At 35.1% G+C, this 18,233-nt stretch overlaps 1 protein-coding gene and 1 pseudogene across 1 annotated transcript; one reads left to right on the forward strand and one right to left on the reverse strand.

The window, feature by feature from the left end:
- On the reverse strand, positions 1-510 carry LOC149004866 (dormancy-associated protein homolog 1-like; annotated as a pseudogene).
- A 9,964-nt stretch (positions 511-10,474) lies between these two features.
- Positions 10,475-11,347, forward strand: LOC149004867 (auxin-repressed 12.5 kDa protein-like). Its single transcript, XM_089169233.1, has 3 exons — positions 10,475-10,568; positions 10,733-10,943; positions 11,038-11,347. Exons 1-3 carry the CDS (start codon positions 10,484-10,486, stop codon positions 11,072-11,074), a joined length of 333 nt encoding a protein of 110 aa, XP_089025359.1. The 5' UTR covers positions 10,475-10,483; the 3' UTR covers positions 11,075-11,347.
- Positions 11,348-18,233: the final 6,886 nt, after the last annotated feature.

An 18,233-nucleotide genomic window follows, 5' to 3' on the forward strand; every position in this document is an offset into this window, starting at 1 on the left:
TCAACGGTGCTTACTCCGGGTTTCATCACTGTAAAGCCTACAACAATAACCCATCCATCAAACTTACAGATCAATCATTCAATCAGAATATAAAGCATGGTTGTAATTTACATTTGTTAAGTAACTAAAGTAAGTACCAGTCATAAACAATGAGGGGTGTTGGGTTGGGGCTTGTCGAAGAGAGCAGTTCCAATGGCTTTGGTGGCAAGATTACTGCCAGGGTTGAACACACTCCTCCACACATTCTCCTTTCTTGCTGACAACGGTGTTGCCGGTGTTGTAGGGCTCCCTGGCACCCTTCTACTTCCCTCTCCTAGCTCCTCATCTACATACATATGATGGATGTGTATATCAACGATATAACAATAAAGGAAAAGTGATCTGGGTGAGACTATTGAGAGAATGCATACCTCTATTAGGGTTCAAGGGCTTGGTGGTGACTTTACTCAGCCCCTGATCAGGTCGAGGGCCAGCCAAAACCTCATCCCAGAAATTCTCCATGAATACCATTTTCTCTTTTCACAAACGCAGTTTATCTTTCTTTGATCTTTCCGTCGATCTTCCTTCCGTGTAGGGCTGGATGGGTGGGAGGTTGTTACGCTTCATGCTCTGCTATGGCTATATATAATGAAATCTGAGAATCAATTAATTAAAATAATAAGGTTCACCCACAAATCTTAGGGAAAAAAATGTTTTTTTATTATTATTATTATTTTTTTTTAATGAATGGATTAAAGAATAAACAAATGTTCTTATTGAACGTCTTAATCTAAAGGGAGGGTGGATTAGGTGACCTTGGAGATCGAGTAACGATTCTCCACAGATTTTAATGTATGTGATTTTCTTCTAGAAGTATATAGATTTCCCAAGATGTCAAGCATGAAACTAGTCTAGAAATAAGCATTTTGTTGAAGTTCTCTAATTGTTTGATTATTCATGCCCGAGCACAAGATAGGATTTTTCCTTTTTTTCTCGTAGAGAGCACAAGAGAAGATATTGTCATGTATAAAGATCTATACAAACCTTATCTACTTTTATTTAATATATAGTTCCTTTTTATCTCTACAAACCATATCTGTTGTTTTGATAATGATACCAATCATAAATGTCTTAGAATCATAATATTGTAGGTAAAAAAAAAAAAATCAAAAGGCAATTCTTGTCTCCATCAGTTACGCTTTGGACTTCAAAGGCATTTGCCACACCGTTCAATATGACAAGATGTTATAGTAGGGGAAGACCTATTTAATTCTTATCTTATCCACCACAATCATCCCTTCGATTTAATTTAATAAACAATTCATTTTATGCTCCATTATTTATAGCAGAGGATCGAAGAGCTTGAAGCCTAACCAAGCTCCTACACACCCCATACTCCTACACAGAAGAAAACATCAAAGAGACAGATAGAGAGTTTGTGAGAAAATATTGTTCTGCTAGAGAGTTTCTGGGATGAGGTTCTGGCTGGACCTCATCCTGATACCAAGCCCAAGCACTTGAACCTTAAAACAGGTACTCTAGTGTGAGCATTATGCATGTTAGATCAATTTAGTATGAGATGGAACAAAAAGCATGATCTGATGCATTCCATGAGCTTTAGAATTTGTATGCCTCCAAGTATTCAATATTTTTTAGTTATTAACTCTTAATGGGACTTAATTATACATCTGTGCAGTAAAGAGGAATTAGGGGGAGGGGGAAGCAGATCATCGCTGTCGATGCCAGGGAGCCCTACAACACCGGCAACGCCGTTGTCTGCTAAAAAAGAGAATGTGTGGAGGAGTGTGTTCAACCCTGGGAGTAACCTTGCCACCAAAGGCATCGGGGCTGCTCTCTTTGACAAGCCCCAACCCAACACCCCTACTGTTTATGACTGGTACTTACTGAAATAACTTAACAACCCAAGCTCTAGCTATTTGCCAATCGATCTCTCTAAATGTTTGATGCATGGATGGGTTATTTTTGTCGCAGGCTTTACAGTGATGACACCCGAAGCAAGCATCGTTGATGATCGATCAGGACCCGTTAGACTTTTGAGTGCTCGTGAGGATATCTATCGGTGGTTGTGTACATAAGAATTTCTTTGTGGTTCATAGTAGTTGGAAGCCCTTGTTTTGTGTTGCTATACGAATTGTTTATGTGAAGTTTCACAGGGTAATGGGGGTTTGAAAAATCACCGTGCGAAATCTATGCTGCAGAAGATTGTAATATGTGTATTCTTTGTTTATTGAGTTCTTGATAATTAATGAATATTGTATTACCAAAAAAGAAAAGACCATTAATGAGTGAGTTTAAATTCATCTACCAAGTATTTGGTCCGGATTCGGTTGTAAGCAATGAAACTAAGATCTCTAGATCCATACAAAGGCACGAAGAGGTTCTGAAATTGAGAACCATATCTAACCCATCAAACAAAATAAATTATTGCATTAGATATGCATCTTGTTACAATGCAGTTCTTGTATTTAGATTCTATATGGTTGCTTGATTGGTTAGCATATTTAATTTAAATTCCATCTTTCTATTAAGTTTTCATCCAATTCTGATACCCATCAAACAAAATAAATTATCATAAAAAGATTAAAATATATAATTTGCATCAGTCTTGTTTTACATTTGATGGGTCTTGATTCTCTGAGTATATGACAAATATTAATATTGTAATACTCAATCAGCAAGAGATATGAAATTCTTTTAAAAAAAAATACTTGATTTAGATAAGTAAAAGAACAAGCACTAAATCAAGTTGCGTGTAGTGAAAACAAGAAGTCAATGTGTGAAATACTTATATTTACTAAATAAAATATATACCAGTAGAGACTTGAAATCTTGATTCTTAGAGCCCTATATTGGTCAAGATTTGATTAGTGTGAGATGTGGTGATTCTTGCGTCTCGACTCCAGAATGTTTCTTTTTGTTTTGTTAAAAGGGAGTGCAATGGTGTAGCTGACTTCTTTGCTAGAAAGGTTGTGTCCGTTGCGTGCCGAACTCTTTGACCTAGTTTGGATCCTGATTTCTTGGATTTGTGTAATCGTGAGGTTTTGCGTGGGTCATGCGTAAATATATATACCTATTTCTACCCAAAAAAAGAAGAAGATTGATTAGGTATGCCAATCCTAGGATTTTGCTTGGGAACAATGTAATTAATGCGCTAGTGGGTGCAGCCAACAGCCTAAATTCACTGTTTGTTCTATATTTAAATCTAGACCGTTTAATTGTTCAAACTCCCTTAAATTTGATCAATTAGGATGTGGATTAATAAATCCGTCCAAATTTAAATCAAATCTGAAACCGACCAACTGGGTTGTTAGCTGCACTAAGCAGTGCATTAATTATGCTGCTTCCAAGCAAAATCCCCAGTCCTATAATTAGATCTAAACCCAAACCAGATCTAAATTATAAACTATTTCGAGACTCATATTCAACCATTTTAAATTTGGTCCAACACAATCAGGGTATTTGATCTAGTTCAATTTTTGGGTTTTGATTCCTGTATTTCTTTGACATAATTACTTGATAACTAATTTTCTTTTCTCATTGATTTGCATAATTCTTTATGTTTTTCTGATGAAATTATCAAGAAAATTGCTTATAAAAAACCCTAGGATAATAACTAGCAAATCTTTATACTAAAATATTAGATGTACGAGCCATTGTAAGTTGTAACATTATTCATATCAAAGCAAACACCATATATATCATACTATCATACTACTATTATCAGAGTATGAACTCAAGGGAGACAGCTACATTTCATTTCCCCCCAATACCCCTCTGCATTCAGTCAATTAAACCTTGGTATTAATAATAAATAATGTCTATAATGGTTAATTAAAATTCTTGAACTTATTCAAGTCAATTTAATTCTTAATTTCTTTCCTTCTCATTTTTCAAATAATCCATTAACAGCCAATTAAAGGAATATGAAGAGTTTTTTCCGAAAACCAAGAAATATTAATTAAGGATGAAAAAACTGCATTAAAAACGTTTAATCAAAATCATGCATCCAAAAGATAAACTTATTCCAAATTCCAACCTTAGCTGTTGTTAAGGTTCACTTATGCATAGGCCATTCAACTTCCATGGTCAATACATGATGATTGATAAATACCTCGTGCATTTGCACGTGATATTTTTACTAGTACAAGTAAAACATCTAAAGAAGAACAAATAATTAATTGGTAGATGGAATCTCGGACCTTATACCCAAAGAAAGCAATGGGAGAAACCCTAGTTGAAATTGATCCTCGTTTCTTGATGACATTGTGCTTCATACATAATATGTGAATACATGTAACGCATCTGGGTAGAATCCACTAGATGTGGATCTGCATGTGGTTGATTCTCTAAATTCTTTATTATGTCTCTAAAGATTCACTTTCCTTTCAGAAAACGCTTACATACCCAGGTCAAATCATCAAATATGTCGATTCCACTATTCAAGGCTAATTATATTGTTCAATTCACAACTGCATTTCGTGTTAATGCCCATTATGTATAATAGTTGGGAAAATAGTTACCTGAGGAAGCTAACATACATAGCCTTAAATCTCGTTTTCCAACGATACTATTTTTAAAATATATCAAGATGCAAGACCAACCTCGGCCTTTTTCATAAATATTCTTGTCATATAAAAAACTGATATTGTTTCTTTCATTGCTTAATAAAAACCAGCAATAGGGAGGACTTCGAAAAAAATAATAAAATGGTCTGCCCTTATGCAATCCAAAATAGGTTGGGATGCCATGCAAAGACCAGGATATCAATTCTTTTAATCTGGTCATTGGTTGGTTAGTTTTGTGCTGTTGTTATTCAGTTAGATTTTCTCTCTTTGTAACTGTGTGGTCAATTTTCTTAAAGAAGGTGATCTCTCGATTGAGTGTTCTACTTGATAAGGAACTACCGAACGATAGATGTAGTGGGTGCAACTACCATTGGGAGTTTGAGTGTTTTATGTTCCTTGTAGTCTCCTTTTACCCTTTTTAATAGAGTTGATCTTTTATCCAAAAAAAAAAAAAAAAACAATTCTAAAATTTTGGCTTTATTTTATCAAATCTAGGTACTGTAACCACCTTAATACAACTTAACATTTGGTATTTCTAGACCTATTTTACTATATAACAACTTTTTTTTGCCATGATTTGGGTATATAAACAGAATCAAAGACCTGAATGAAGAAAAAGTCTAATCAGGCCAAGCCTTGGTAGTCTGCCTGGAAGTTCTCCTCTAGTTCTACGGAGAAATCCGGAAAAAATATCAAAATATTTTGCAGCTCCAAGAGTATTCTCAACATCCAATCAGCAACATTATTTGCTTCTCTATAAATATGAACTATACTAACATGGCCAAGTCAAGTATATCAATGATTCAATGTCATCCGCCATTCTAGCCGGCTCTCCATGAAACACCCATCCTTTCAATTTGTAATTTTTTTTTTCCGGTGGAGAGGGAAGATAACGCCTAATCCACAAGCTTAAGATCGATGAAGCTTGACTCAACCTTTTTGTGTGTGTTTTTTTTGGGTCAAAGCAAAAATATGAAATCTTTTATTTATATATTTTCTTTTGGGTAAAATGTGAAAAACCACTTGGTAGAAGGAATCACATTTGAACCTGGAACTGGATGGCTCCCTTCATTGATGTGCTTATAGCACCCATTGATAGCAAAAAGAGGCAAATAGCTTGACATTTTGAGAAGTCAGTGGAGGAAAGCTGGATGGCTCCTTTCATTGCTAAATTTGAAGAAAAAACCATTGCCCTCGAGAGAACTAAAAGAATCGAATTGAATTAGTTTAACTTTTGCTTCCAATGAACTCTACAAATTTCGGAACACATTACTTATTCCTTTTTCTTTGACTCATTCTTTTTGGAGTTTTGGACTTATGTAATTCCTTTTTTGGGGGGGGGGGGGGGAATTTTTTTTTGGCCCCCCCTTTTTTTAAAATTTTTTGGTTTTTTGTTTTTGATTTGATTTTTTCCCCTTTTCCCCAGGCCCTTATTAAATTATTTGGATTAATTCTTACCCTTGATTATTATTGAGTGCATTTATTATCATTGATGGTAAACCATGGATCTTGTGACTATTAATTGCACCCACGGGTTGTTAGGTGGGACTGATACCCGCTGTTGGAGTGTGACAACATAACAATCCACTGTCACTCAAAATGATTATTCAAAAGCACACCTTCTTACTCTGTGATTTTTATTCATATAAATATCACACAATTTAACACAAAAGAAATGCTTCCAACTACTTTGGGCCACAAATTAAGAATTTTTATGTACAACAACACTTGACAATTACATGGTTCTTGATCCATTATTAACGGCGCTTACTCTAGGTTTCATCATTGTAAAGCCTGCAACAACAACAACAACCCATCCATCAAACTTACAAATCAATCATTCGATCAAAAAATAAAGCATGGTTGTAATTTACATTTGTTAAGTAACTACAATAAGTATTAGTCATAAACAGTAGGGCTGTTTGGTTGGGGCCTATCGAAGAGAGTAGCTCCGATGGCTTTTGTCACACCCCACCCTGCTAGATCTAGTCATACCTAAATACCCGTGGGGATGATACATAGCAAGACCTAGGTTCAGTGACAAATCTATATAATATATGATATAGCATAATTAAAAGGACAAGAATAAATCAAGTTCAAGTATAAAATTCCAAAATCTGAAATATCGGTTACAATCATCCCACAACTAAAGTTAAAGTGATCTAAAACTAATCAAAATGGATATTAGATTTTTGAAAGAAGAATAGTTTGTTTGCAGTGGAAATTAAACTAAATTGATTCTCTAATGGAATCCAACCCCATAAGAACAGTTCTGTCGGGCATGAAGCTCCATGTGAGTCTACATCTTCTTCAGTCACTCCTTCAAGAAAGTCTGCTGGCGACAAATCCTCCATAGGAGTCCTTATAACCTGCAATATATTCTAATAGAACAGACATATAAAAGGAATGAGTTCAACAAAACTCAGTGAGGTCAACTCAACATCATATCATGCATTCGTTCACAAGATTCCACACCACACATATAGGATGAATATCAATAATGTAATTAATGATAATGATATGATACATGAATGATTATAATATTATGCTCCTAACTCTATCATGAAGTTTTATGGTAGACATGCATTAAGTAGTACACCAATCTCCTCTGAGTGGTCTCATTCACTCTCCCTCAACAAGAGACGTCTATTGGGTTCTCCTCTGTTGTTGGGTCAAGTCACATCATTCCGTGGCTGGGATATAAGTCACCACTCTCTCACATCACTTTTTGGCAAGAGAACTGGCATGTGTCAAGGATTATTCTAAGCCCAATGCACCGTCATACAGTCTCGTACTATGTATGGTCCAGATACTTCCCCTATGGCACCAACCAACTTGGTTTAGTATCTTTTTCCACCTAGAGTCATCGTATCCTATGGCACCAACTAGCTCGGACTACGTTGACTCTTAACCCTATTGGTCATCCACATATAATGGATAAAATACTCTCCATGTCTTCTCACAGGTTAGTTACCGGTCTTGAGCGCCCATGAGCCCTTATCTATTATATGCAAATCTACCATCTCATGATGGCAGTGGGCCAGCTTGATGCTCACAGGACTCATCCACTGACATCATTGGCTAATTGGTTTCAATACCCCTACTAGAAGAGTAGTAATACTCTAAGGCTATCTAGCCAAACACTTCTAGACACCTAGCATTCATGTACTTAGGTCTAGATGCATACTTATTTAAATTCACTAGGGTAATGGGAGAACCCACAACCCTAGTTGGTAAATAGATATAAGAGAATCCAAATCTCAAAACCAATCCCACAAACATTTTCATATCATCATTCAAAGAATATTGAAAAATAGAAACAAACATACTTTCTTGCTTTTCATTCGCACAAAGTTATACACATATTCACAAGATAATAAATACTATAGCAAGGCAAGATATCAATAATGAAAATTAATTAACATCATTAAACATGCAAGATAAGGTTAAGTATATTCCTCACCTTTCTAGTTAGTATAAGCTCTTCAAAGTTCAACAAAGTCACACTCCCGAGTCGGTGATTATAATCAAAATAAACATAATCATGTAAGAAAATTAATAGACATAAATTAAAAGTCAATTTGGTTTTAATAGAGTTCCCAAAATCACCCAACAAAAGCTTAATTTGTCAAATAGGTTCAAACTGACCGTTCTTAACCTAGTTTTGAAGAAAAGTCATTATTTCACCACCGATTTGAAGTCAAATTGAAATGAAACTTTGGGGATGTCTAATTGGTAGAAATAGGGTCCTAAAAATACCTTCAATTTAATCTAATTCATTTTCGATCAAAAAGCCTCAAATTTGGCTCTCTAAATCTCCCGCAAGTGTCTCAAAGATTCAAAACGTGAAACCTTTCGCAATGACTAGCACAAACCACTTCTAAACTAAAGGGAAACAAAAATATAACTAAACACAAGCATTCATTATACCTAACATGCATCAACTACCCAAATCCCACATTTAGAGTGAAGAACAACCCCCAAACCATGCTTAAAGAAGAGGGTTTAAGGATTCCCACATTTTCAAATGATTTCACTATGATTTGGGTGTCTGCATGCTTCTATATGGTTAGAATACACTCTTCCCCTTGGTTTCTCAACCTCCTTTAGCCTTAGCGTCACACTAGCATTGTAAAATGCAAGTATGAGAGAATAGGAACTTTAAATAGGGTTTTAAACAACAAAAACCCGATTCTGCCCCAAACTGGGCAATGGGCGGTCAACCTACCGTTCAACCGGTCCAATCGACCAGCCCTTGGTTGAGGGGCCAACGAAGGTCCAATTCTTGTTATTCTTAACTTGAAAGAAAAGTCTTTCAATTATCTACACTTGGGTGAAATTACCTCGTCATTTGGATTCTCCATCATTGATTTTCAAACGTGCCAATATCGCCTTTTAAATCCTTCATGACTAATCTTCTCTCTACTTTTAAATTATAGGAGAGGTGTAGAGTCACCACTAGGGTCATCCACAAGCATTGGGTCCACTTCCAAACTTTCAGACTCAACTCGAATGGCCCATAGTTGTCGCCAACTAAAGTTTCGGGTTCGTGGTCTTATAACCATGGGTTAAAGGGTTAGAAATCCGGGAAATTTCACAGCTTTGGTGGCAATATTAATGCTAGGGTTGAACACACTCCTCCACACATTCTCCTTTCTTGCTGACAACGGTGTTGCCTGGCACCATTTTACTTCCCACTCCTAACTCCTCATATACACACATGTGTATATTAAGAACAACAATAAAGAAAAAGTGGTCTAGGTGAGACTATTGAGAGAATACATACCTCTATCAACATTCAATGCAAGGGCTTGGTGGTGACTCTCCTCAGCCCCTGATCAAGTCGAGGCCCATCCAAAACCTCATCCCAGAAGTTCTCTACCGATACCGTTTTCTCTTTTCACAAACACATTATATCTTTCTTTGATCTCTCTATTGATCTTTCCGTCTACATAAAGATGGATGGGTGGGAGATTGGTCTGATTTCAAGCTCTTCTTCAACTATACATAATGAAATTTGGGATTCAGTCAATCAAAATAATATGGTTCACCCAACAAATTTTAGAAAAAAATAGTTTTTTTTTTAATTAAATGGATTAAAGGTTCAAAAATACTCTTATTGAATATATTAATCTAAAGGGAGGGTGGATTAGGTGACCTTGAAGATCAAGTAAGGATTTTCCACAGATGTGAATTTCTATCATTTCCTTCTAGTGGTATATAGATTTGCCAAGATGTCAAGCATGACACTCGAATAGAAATAAGCATTTTGCTGAAGTTCTCTAATTTTTTGATTATTCATGCCATGAGAACAACGGAGGATTTTCCGTTTTTCTGATAGAGAACACAAGAGAGGATATTGTGACGTATAAAGATCTCAACAAACCTTAGCTACTTCTATTTAACATATAGTTCCATTTTTTTATTATTATTATTATTATTATTATTATTATTATTATTATTATTATTATTAAAAGAAATCCCTTTCATTCTCTTCTTATTTTGATCTAAGATATTTCTTTTATATGGATTTTCAATCTGTTTTGATAATCATTTGCAATTTTACGCTTCTAGATGGTGATGGCTCACCAATCATAAATGTCTTAGAATCATAATATTTTAAGTAATCCAGAAAATAATACTTAGGACTTCAAAGGCATTTTCCACACCGTTCAATATGACAAGATATTATTGTAGGGCAAGACCTATGTAATTCTTATCTTATCCACCGCAATCACACCTTAGATTTAATTTAATAAACAATCCATTTATGCTTCACTATTTATAGCAGAGGATCGAAGAGCTTGAAGCCAAACCAAGCTCCTACACACCGTATACTTCTACACAGAAGAAAAGATCCGCGAGAGAGAGAGAGAGAGAGAGAGAGAGAGAGAGAGAGAGAGAGTTTGTAAGAAAATATGGTTCTGCTAGAGAGTTTCTGGGATGAGGTTCTGGCTGGACCTCATCCTGATACCAAGCCCAAGCGCTTGAACCTTAAAACAGGTACTCTAGTGTGAGCATTATGCATGTTAGATCAATTTAGTATGAGATGGAACAAAAAGCATGATCTTATGCATTTCATGAGCTTTAGAATTTGTATGCCTTCAAGTATTCAATATTGTTTTAGTTATTAACTCTTATTGGGATTTAATTAAACATCTGTGCAGTAAACGAGGAATTAGGGGGAGAGGGAAGCAGATCATCGTTGTCGGCGCCAGGGAGCCCTACAACACCGGCAACGCCAGCTACACCGTTGTCAGCTAGAAAAGAGAACGTGTGGAGGAGTGTGTTCAACCCTGGGAGTAACCTTGCCACCAAAGGCATCGATGCCGCTCTCTTCGACAAGCCCCAACCCAACACCCCTACTGTTTATGACTGGTACTTATTGAAATAACTTAACAAACCAAGCTCTAGCTATTTGCCGATCAATCTCTCTATATGTTTTTGCATGAATGGATTATTTTTGTCGCAGGCTTTACAGTGATGACACCCGAAGCAAGCATCGTTGATGATCGATCGGGACCCATTAGACTTTGGAGTGCTCGTGAGGGTAACCATTGGTGTTGTACCTAAGAATTTCTTTGTGGTTCATAGTAGTTGGAAGCCCTTATTTTGTGTTGCTGTACAAATTGTTTATGTGTCATGTTCGCAAGTTAATGGAGTTTGAAAAATCACCATGCGAAATCTATGCTGCAGAAGATTGTCATGTGTATTCTTTGTTTATTGAGTTATTGATAATTAAGGAATATTGTATTACGAAAAAAGAAAAGATAATTAATAAGTTTAAATTCATCTACCAAGCATTAATTTGATCCAGATTTGGTTGGGTTTTAAGTAATGAAAGTAACGTCTATATCCATACCGAGGCATGAAGAGGTTCTGAAAATGAGAATCATGTCTGTCCCTAGTCGATCAAATATCCATCTTGTTACAATGAGATTCTTGTATCCAGTTTCTATATTGATGCTGGATTGGTTTGCACATTTAATTTAAATTCATTCATTATTAAGTTTTCATCCAATTTTGATATCCATTAAATAAAATAAATTAATGAGTTTTTTCATAGAGCACACATTAAAGTTGTGCCTAAATTCTTGACTACCCATGTAACTGCCTACAATTTACTTTACAATTTACCCACTAATAGATTTTGACAATAAAGTTTTTAAATTTTAATTATTAATAGACAAGAATACCCCTCACCACATGTTGTATTTTTTTTTTCTCTGTTTTTCTTTTCTCTTTCTTTTTTTTTCTTTTTTTTTCTTTATTTTCCTCCTTCTGGGTGAGAGCAACAAATGCCACAGCAATACAACACTATTAATTATATGTGTGGGTTTGTTTATTGAAATAACCCCCACATTACTACTAGTACTGCTACAGTTATTGATGAGGGCAGCTTCATGAGTCCTCATTCAATTGGCAAAATAAACATGAGTTTACTGGGAGTGTTGGGTTCTGGCTTGTCAAAGAGCTCCACTTAGATGGGTCAGGTGGCGAGGTTGTTTTTGTTGGGTTGGATTTCCCTCCATGTAGAAGATGGCCCATTACTTGAGTTGGCCCATGTGGTATATAAAAGAGCAATTTAGTCTTTCTCTTTAGAAGTCAAAATGGGGACTAATTACATGTCTGGTATAAGAAAAAATAATGGATGAAGAAATCCCAAAATAGAGAGGGAAAAGGTAAATCCTGTTTTTAAGTGTGCCCTATCTAGTTTTAATCAAATCTTCATTGGGTGGTCATCCGATGTCCAATCGAGCTGAAATGTAGATAGGAGTAGATAATTTCCCCAACCCTAATTGCAAGATCGATGTGAGGTTTGAGTACTTGGAATTTGAACTCTACTTCTTCGACAGGCTTATTACAACTCAAGACCTTAAGGCTTTCTCTTTGAGACAGAGAGGTGAGGTTGGATTCGGTTCATATGTTAACAAGTGGAGATTATTTGCCTCCAAATCTAGCATTAGAGCTCAGAAAGTAGTTGCAGAGTAATCATATTCGATATAATATAAGTAGACCTGTAAACGGATCGGATTCGACTCGGATAGTGGTGTATCCGAATTTGAATCCGATAAGGAAATCCAATATCCGAATTCGATCCGATATCCAACGGATATTTTTAAGGGTATCCGAATTCGAATCCATGACTCCATCGGATATCCGATTATTATCCGATCCGCAAAACTATCCGATTACTGGTTGCCATTTTCTAAGTTCCGGTGACTGCGATCTGAAGAACTTGAGTTTTGGTGAAGTGGTGAATGATCGTCCACTTTGAGGGTTGACCCATCAAGCACAGCCAGAGCACCGTCGGCCATTTTTGATGTATTCAAAGAGGATTTAACAGAGGAAGATCGCCGGCTTTGAGAGCACCCAACAAGAACAGCGAGACCACCATCGGCCCTTTAAGATGAATTCAAAACAGACAAAGCAACATTCTTACGGGCGCAGTATGAAGCACAAGAGCCCATGAAATGCGAGAATAGTAAGAGTTTGATGAGGAATCACCAACATGTACCTGAAGATGTAAAGCCATGTTCTTACTTACCGCCGCCCATAAGCTGGTTATTGTTACTTGCCGGCTACCGCTGGTAGACGGGAAGGGTTGAAACTTGAAAGATGAGCTTTCACCGTTTCGATTTTTTTAGCAATGCCGTTTCAAATCTTCCCAAGCCAAGAAGAGATAAAAGGAGACGAAAAGAGATACTGCAACTTTGCAAGTCTACAGCCCACAGGTCTCCTTAAACAGTGTGTCTGCAGCGATTATATTAAAATCTTATTTTTTAAAGCTTTTGAAAATAACATCCATTGATGCTCATGAAGTCACTTGAGATTATCCAAAAATATCAATTTTTTAACTTAAATTATATATTGATGTCACAAGTGATTGTGCTAATGGTTACCATGAAAAATAGTTTTTTATAATTTTTTAAAACCTGATGCTCGTGAAGTCGGTTGAGCATGTCGAAAAATATTAATTTTTTTAATTTAAGTCATTTAATGATGTGACAAGTGATTGTATAGAAGAGATTTAAAATACGTGCAAAAATGGGTAGCAACTTTCCCAAATTCCAAAACATCTTTATTAATTAAACTCATAAAAATATATTTTTTATTGTAAACGGATAATATTTTATCCGGATATTATCCAGTCCGTTTAGCATATATCCGAATCCAAATTTGTTTAGTTATCGGACGGATATGGATATTTTTCGATAAGAAAATATTTGGATTCGAACTCTCGTAAACGAATACAAATGCGAATTCGGAGACGGATTTCGATTATCCATTTACAGGTCTAAATATAAGGGGAACCTTTAAAGTGAAATTCAATCAGGCTTGACTCATATATCTTATTGGCCGTTTGGAAAGATGCCTGGTTGAGGTATCTAGTGTTCCATATGGTGTCTTGGTTTCTCAAAGTTGCAAAGAGAGTAGATTTTATTCATTCTGAATGAATTTAATTCAAAATGAAAGGGCTCGCTTTGACCGTTAGGAGTAGATAATCCGTTCCCAGACGGTGGTGGGTATTTTCTGGTAGGGGGCAAAGATGAGACTTAGTTGTTTATGCAATTCCTTTATTTTTTTCAGTTTTCTCTTTCGACATGTGAAATGTCACTTTTGCCCCCCCCAATATTGAGAACCATTTTTAAAGGTAATATAATGGATATAAATGTCATTCCAAATTAAAAACTAAGTTCATCAATCCCTATTTATTCTCCCCTTTCTTCTCTCTCATTTTTCTTCCTATTTATTCTCTCATCTTTTTATAACGTGGGTTAAGGAAAATTTTTGAAAAAAATCTTATTGGTATTCAAAATTTCATTCCTAATTAAAAATTAACTCCTCAATCCGTATTTATTCTTTCCTCTCTCATATTCTCTTTCTATTTATTTTCTTCCCTTTCTATAAATATGGGTTAAGGAAAAATTGAAAAAAAAATCTTCTCCACAATTAGGTATTCTTTCTCTTTCTCAATTTATTTATCGTTTCTATTTTTTTTTTTTTTATTTGATTTTTTACTATTTGTTTCTTTATTTCTTTTACAATTTTTTTATTTGATTTTATCGTGAATAAATGTCTATAGTTAGTAAGGTAAAACTACCATTGGTTTGCATCTACTAACAAAGAAAATTTTGGTTTGCGTATGACTTTCTAGGGTTGAATTCTGTTTTTTTTTTTGCTTTAATTTATCTATATTTGTCAAAAAGAAATTATTATCAATAATGGGCCTGTAAGTTAGTGCTTCCCCAGCGGGAAGGTTATCTAGATTTTTATTCTTCGCCCCCCCCCACCCCCCACTTTTGAATCCTGGGTCCGCCCCTGGGGACAAAGATGGGTGAAGGTAGAACTTAAAGGTGACGGTGAGTGAGTGGCATTGTTGTTATTTATAGTACTAGGGATATTTTGGTACATTGGTATTCAAAACTTGAAAAACTTTAAAGGTCAAAGAGTCAAAATCTAGCAGTGGGTAACTTGTAATTTTTCAAAATGACCATTGTGGGCAGCATATAATTTTTACCATCTAAGTGGGCAAACAAAAAATTTGACCAAACTCAAGTGGACTATATGAAAAAAAAACTCCAAAAAATTGGTGGACAAAATCTTGGACGTTATACACTCCCAAAGGAAGCAATGGGATAAACCCTTTCTTGAAGTTTTTGTTTCCTGGTGACGTTGTGCATGGTAATTCTGAAAATTCCCTTGACTATAACAGATTTTGCTGATAACTGTTACTCGTTCCAGTAAAGAATGATAATTTTCCAACTAGATAAACTTTCTAGCTTTTCATTCTTTCCCAGGGGATGTATCTGTAGGTAGCTTGAACAAGTATTTATGATATACCATTCTTGATCAACACAGGTTTCATGTACGTCATTGTCTAATTCCTCCAGGCTTTGAACCGTAATCTTGCACAAAATCACTTTCGATCGATCTCTTCTCTTCAATCAATCGACCTATCACTCCTTTGAAATTTGAACATCATACAATCTTAATTGTTCCGATGATTTGTCAAATATCGATCAAGACAGATGATTGAAAAATTATTAATATCATTTAGGACCACAAACCATCTAACAGGTGAGAATCTGGCACTATTTTAGGCTTTAATATATTTTTCACCACTCATCTGGAATTTATGATCGGATGGCTATGATTAAGCATTTGTTTAACCTTTAGTGGCCATAAATTCATTCGTCTCATCATCATCGTGAACAGGTTAGACCGGTATAAACCGAAAGTGGATATTTTAGTCACAACACGTACATCATTGATTATTCCTCCCATATGATCATATGGAGCAAAAATTTCATAAACCTCCCTTAAGCTCCCTTTATCACATTTGAAATTTGAAATTTCAATCTTAATTGTTATATATTTGTCAAATATCGATCAGGACGGAGGAATGAAAAATTAGTAATATCATTTAGGACCACAAATCATCTAACAGGGTGCAAATCCCACCGCACATAGTATATTTTTCACTACTCATTGGAATTTTTTCAAATTAATTATCTTTAATCCATACTGTGGTGTCAATCATCTAACATTGTTCGATGTCAAACCCCACAAAAAATGTATTGAGAATAATTAATTTAAAGTATTCCAATAAGTATACATCGAAGGAATGGGCATCTCCTATCACATAATTGTGCCATACATACGGATGCACATGGGTCCCACTAAAGGAACCAAAAGTTTGGTACTTCTAATGACACATCCAGTCAATACAAGATTGTGATGCGTAGTGTGGTGGCAACTCTATTACATGGCTTCAAAAAAAAAATTAAAATTATATTTCTTTTAATTACATCTCAAAGAATCCTACTACAACACTACTAACGTACATACATAAAATATGTCATTATAGTAACACCAAATAGGATTTCTTCCATGAATAAATAAATAAAATTTATGGTTTATTTTGAAAGAGATTGATTTTGCATCCACCTAATAAAGTGAATCAAAGGTCTAAACCGCCATGGGAGGGTTTCATTGCTAATTAAAATTTTGCACAATCATCATAACAAAAAATGTTAAAACAATATAACAACTATGACAGTAAAGCTAATAATCACAAAAATTGCACAAAAACAAAATTTGATGCAAAACATAGAAATATGCAATCATAAATAACTCCAAACTAATAACTTTTTAATTCAAAAACAAAACATAGTATTAGTAAAACTCCAATGGTTTGAATTAGGGGTTCAAACGGAGCGTGTCTCCTTTTTTTGATTTTCTGGATCTAGATAATGGGGTGCCTCTTTGCATTTCATTTCCTTTCTTTCTGCTTGTGAACTCTATAGGTTATTTCTACGCTTCCAAATCAGCGAACCACAATGATGGAGGTTTAGAATTAGCTTGGAGAATTCGTAGAGCATGAGAGAATATTCTCAATCATGTGTTTCTATTTGGTTTTTCATCCCTCTATTTATAATGTTTTCCCTCAAACCCCGAATAAGGAATTAAGGTTCTCCTTAAACTCATCTTAGGGAAGGAATATTAGAGTCCTCATTAGACTCAATTAAATAGAGGAGTAGTCATCTTAGACTACATAACCAACTTGCCGCCACCTATGGCGCAAATTGTAGTAGGACCCACCCACTATTATTAACACTTAAAATAACATTTCAATAGGAATACGAAATTCAATTCACCTCTCTATATTTGATATTTCATCGGAAGTTCAGAGCATTCTTCCTCAATTTTCATCATATGTTAAAAGGTTCTCTCCTCAATTTTCATTAAATTACCAAGAAATTTTTTTTTTAAGGTATCTACTTAAATTCATATGAAAGTGATACCTTCACAACTTCTGTTTCGTGCCAAAGTCAAAAGGTTAGTTGTTAGAAAACATACAGAGTATAATAATTACACCTTCAGCTATGAAAACTTGTTCTGGAATTCTTGTTTGCAAGTTCCTCTCCAAGAAGATTGTCCTTTTCAACGTCGAAGAAATCTAATTCTTCCATTGTTTTCTTAGCAATTAATGATGGAGCAAATAATTTTTCTTGCTAATAAAACGAGGACCATAGAATTTTCAGAAATACTATTATAATGTTTTTCTATACAATCCACAGGTTCAAATGTAGAAACGATGTTCAAATAAAACACCTCCTGGTAGGCATTACCTTAAACTAAGCTGTTACCAGTTTTGGCCATATCAGAGAATTATGAGATTTATTCAAAATAAAGGAAATCTAACATTAGTATCTTAGGGCCTGTTTGGTTACATGAGTCTGGAGATTTCAAATATCTAGAAATTTCAAATTTATAGATTTCAAATCTATGGAGTTATAATTTATAAAATTAGATATTTGGTTGTGGATTGAAATTTGTGGATTCATCCTAAAAAACTATTTGATCGACGTGATTTTTGTGAATGTGCAAATGTATAGCTTTATTGAAATCTTTGGATTTCACCCCTTACCCATAAATCTACAGATTCATGTTTTTAATGTAAAAAGGTGAATCTCTAGATTTCATGAATCTATAGATTTTTACAACCAAACGGGTATAATTCGCAGATTCGTGAATCTGAAATCTCTGGATTCATGTAACCAAACAGCCCTTATCCACAATGCTGAATTGAGAAAAAAAATCTTTATTCATTCAATTCTTTTCTTTTTCTTTTGGGAGTAAGGCCGGGTATACCCAGGACCA

This window comes from Hakea prostrata, chromosome 9, assembly GCF_041222555.1.
Source record: "Hakea prostrata isolate BN-2017 chromosome 9, UWA_Hpros_2, whole genome shotgun sequence".
Classification (NCBI taxonomy): domain Eukaryota; kingdom Viridiplantae; phylum Streptophyta; class Magnoliopsida; order Proteales; family Proteaceae; genus Hakea; species Hakea prostrata.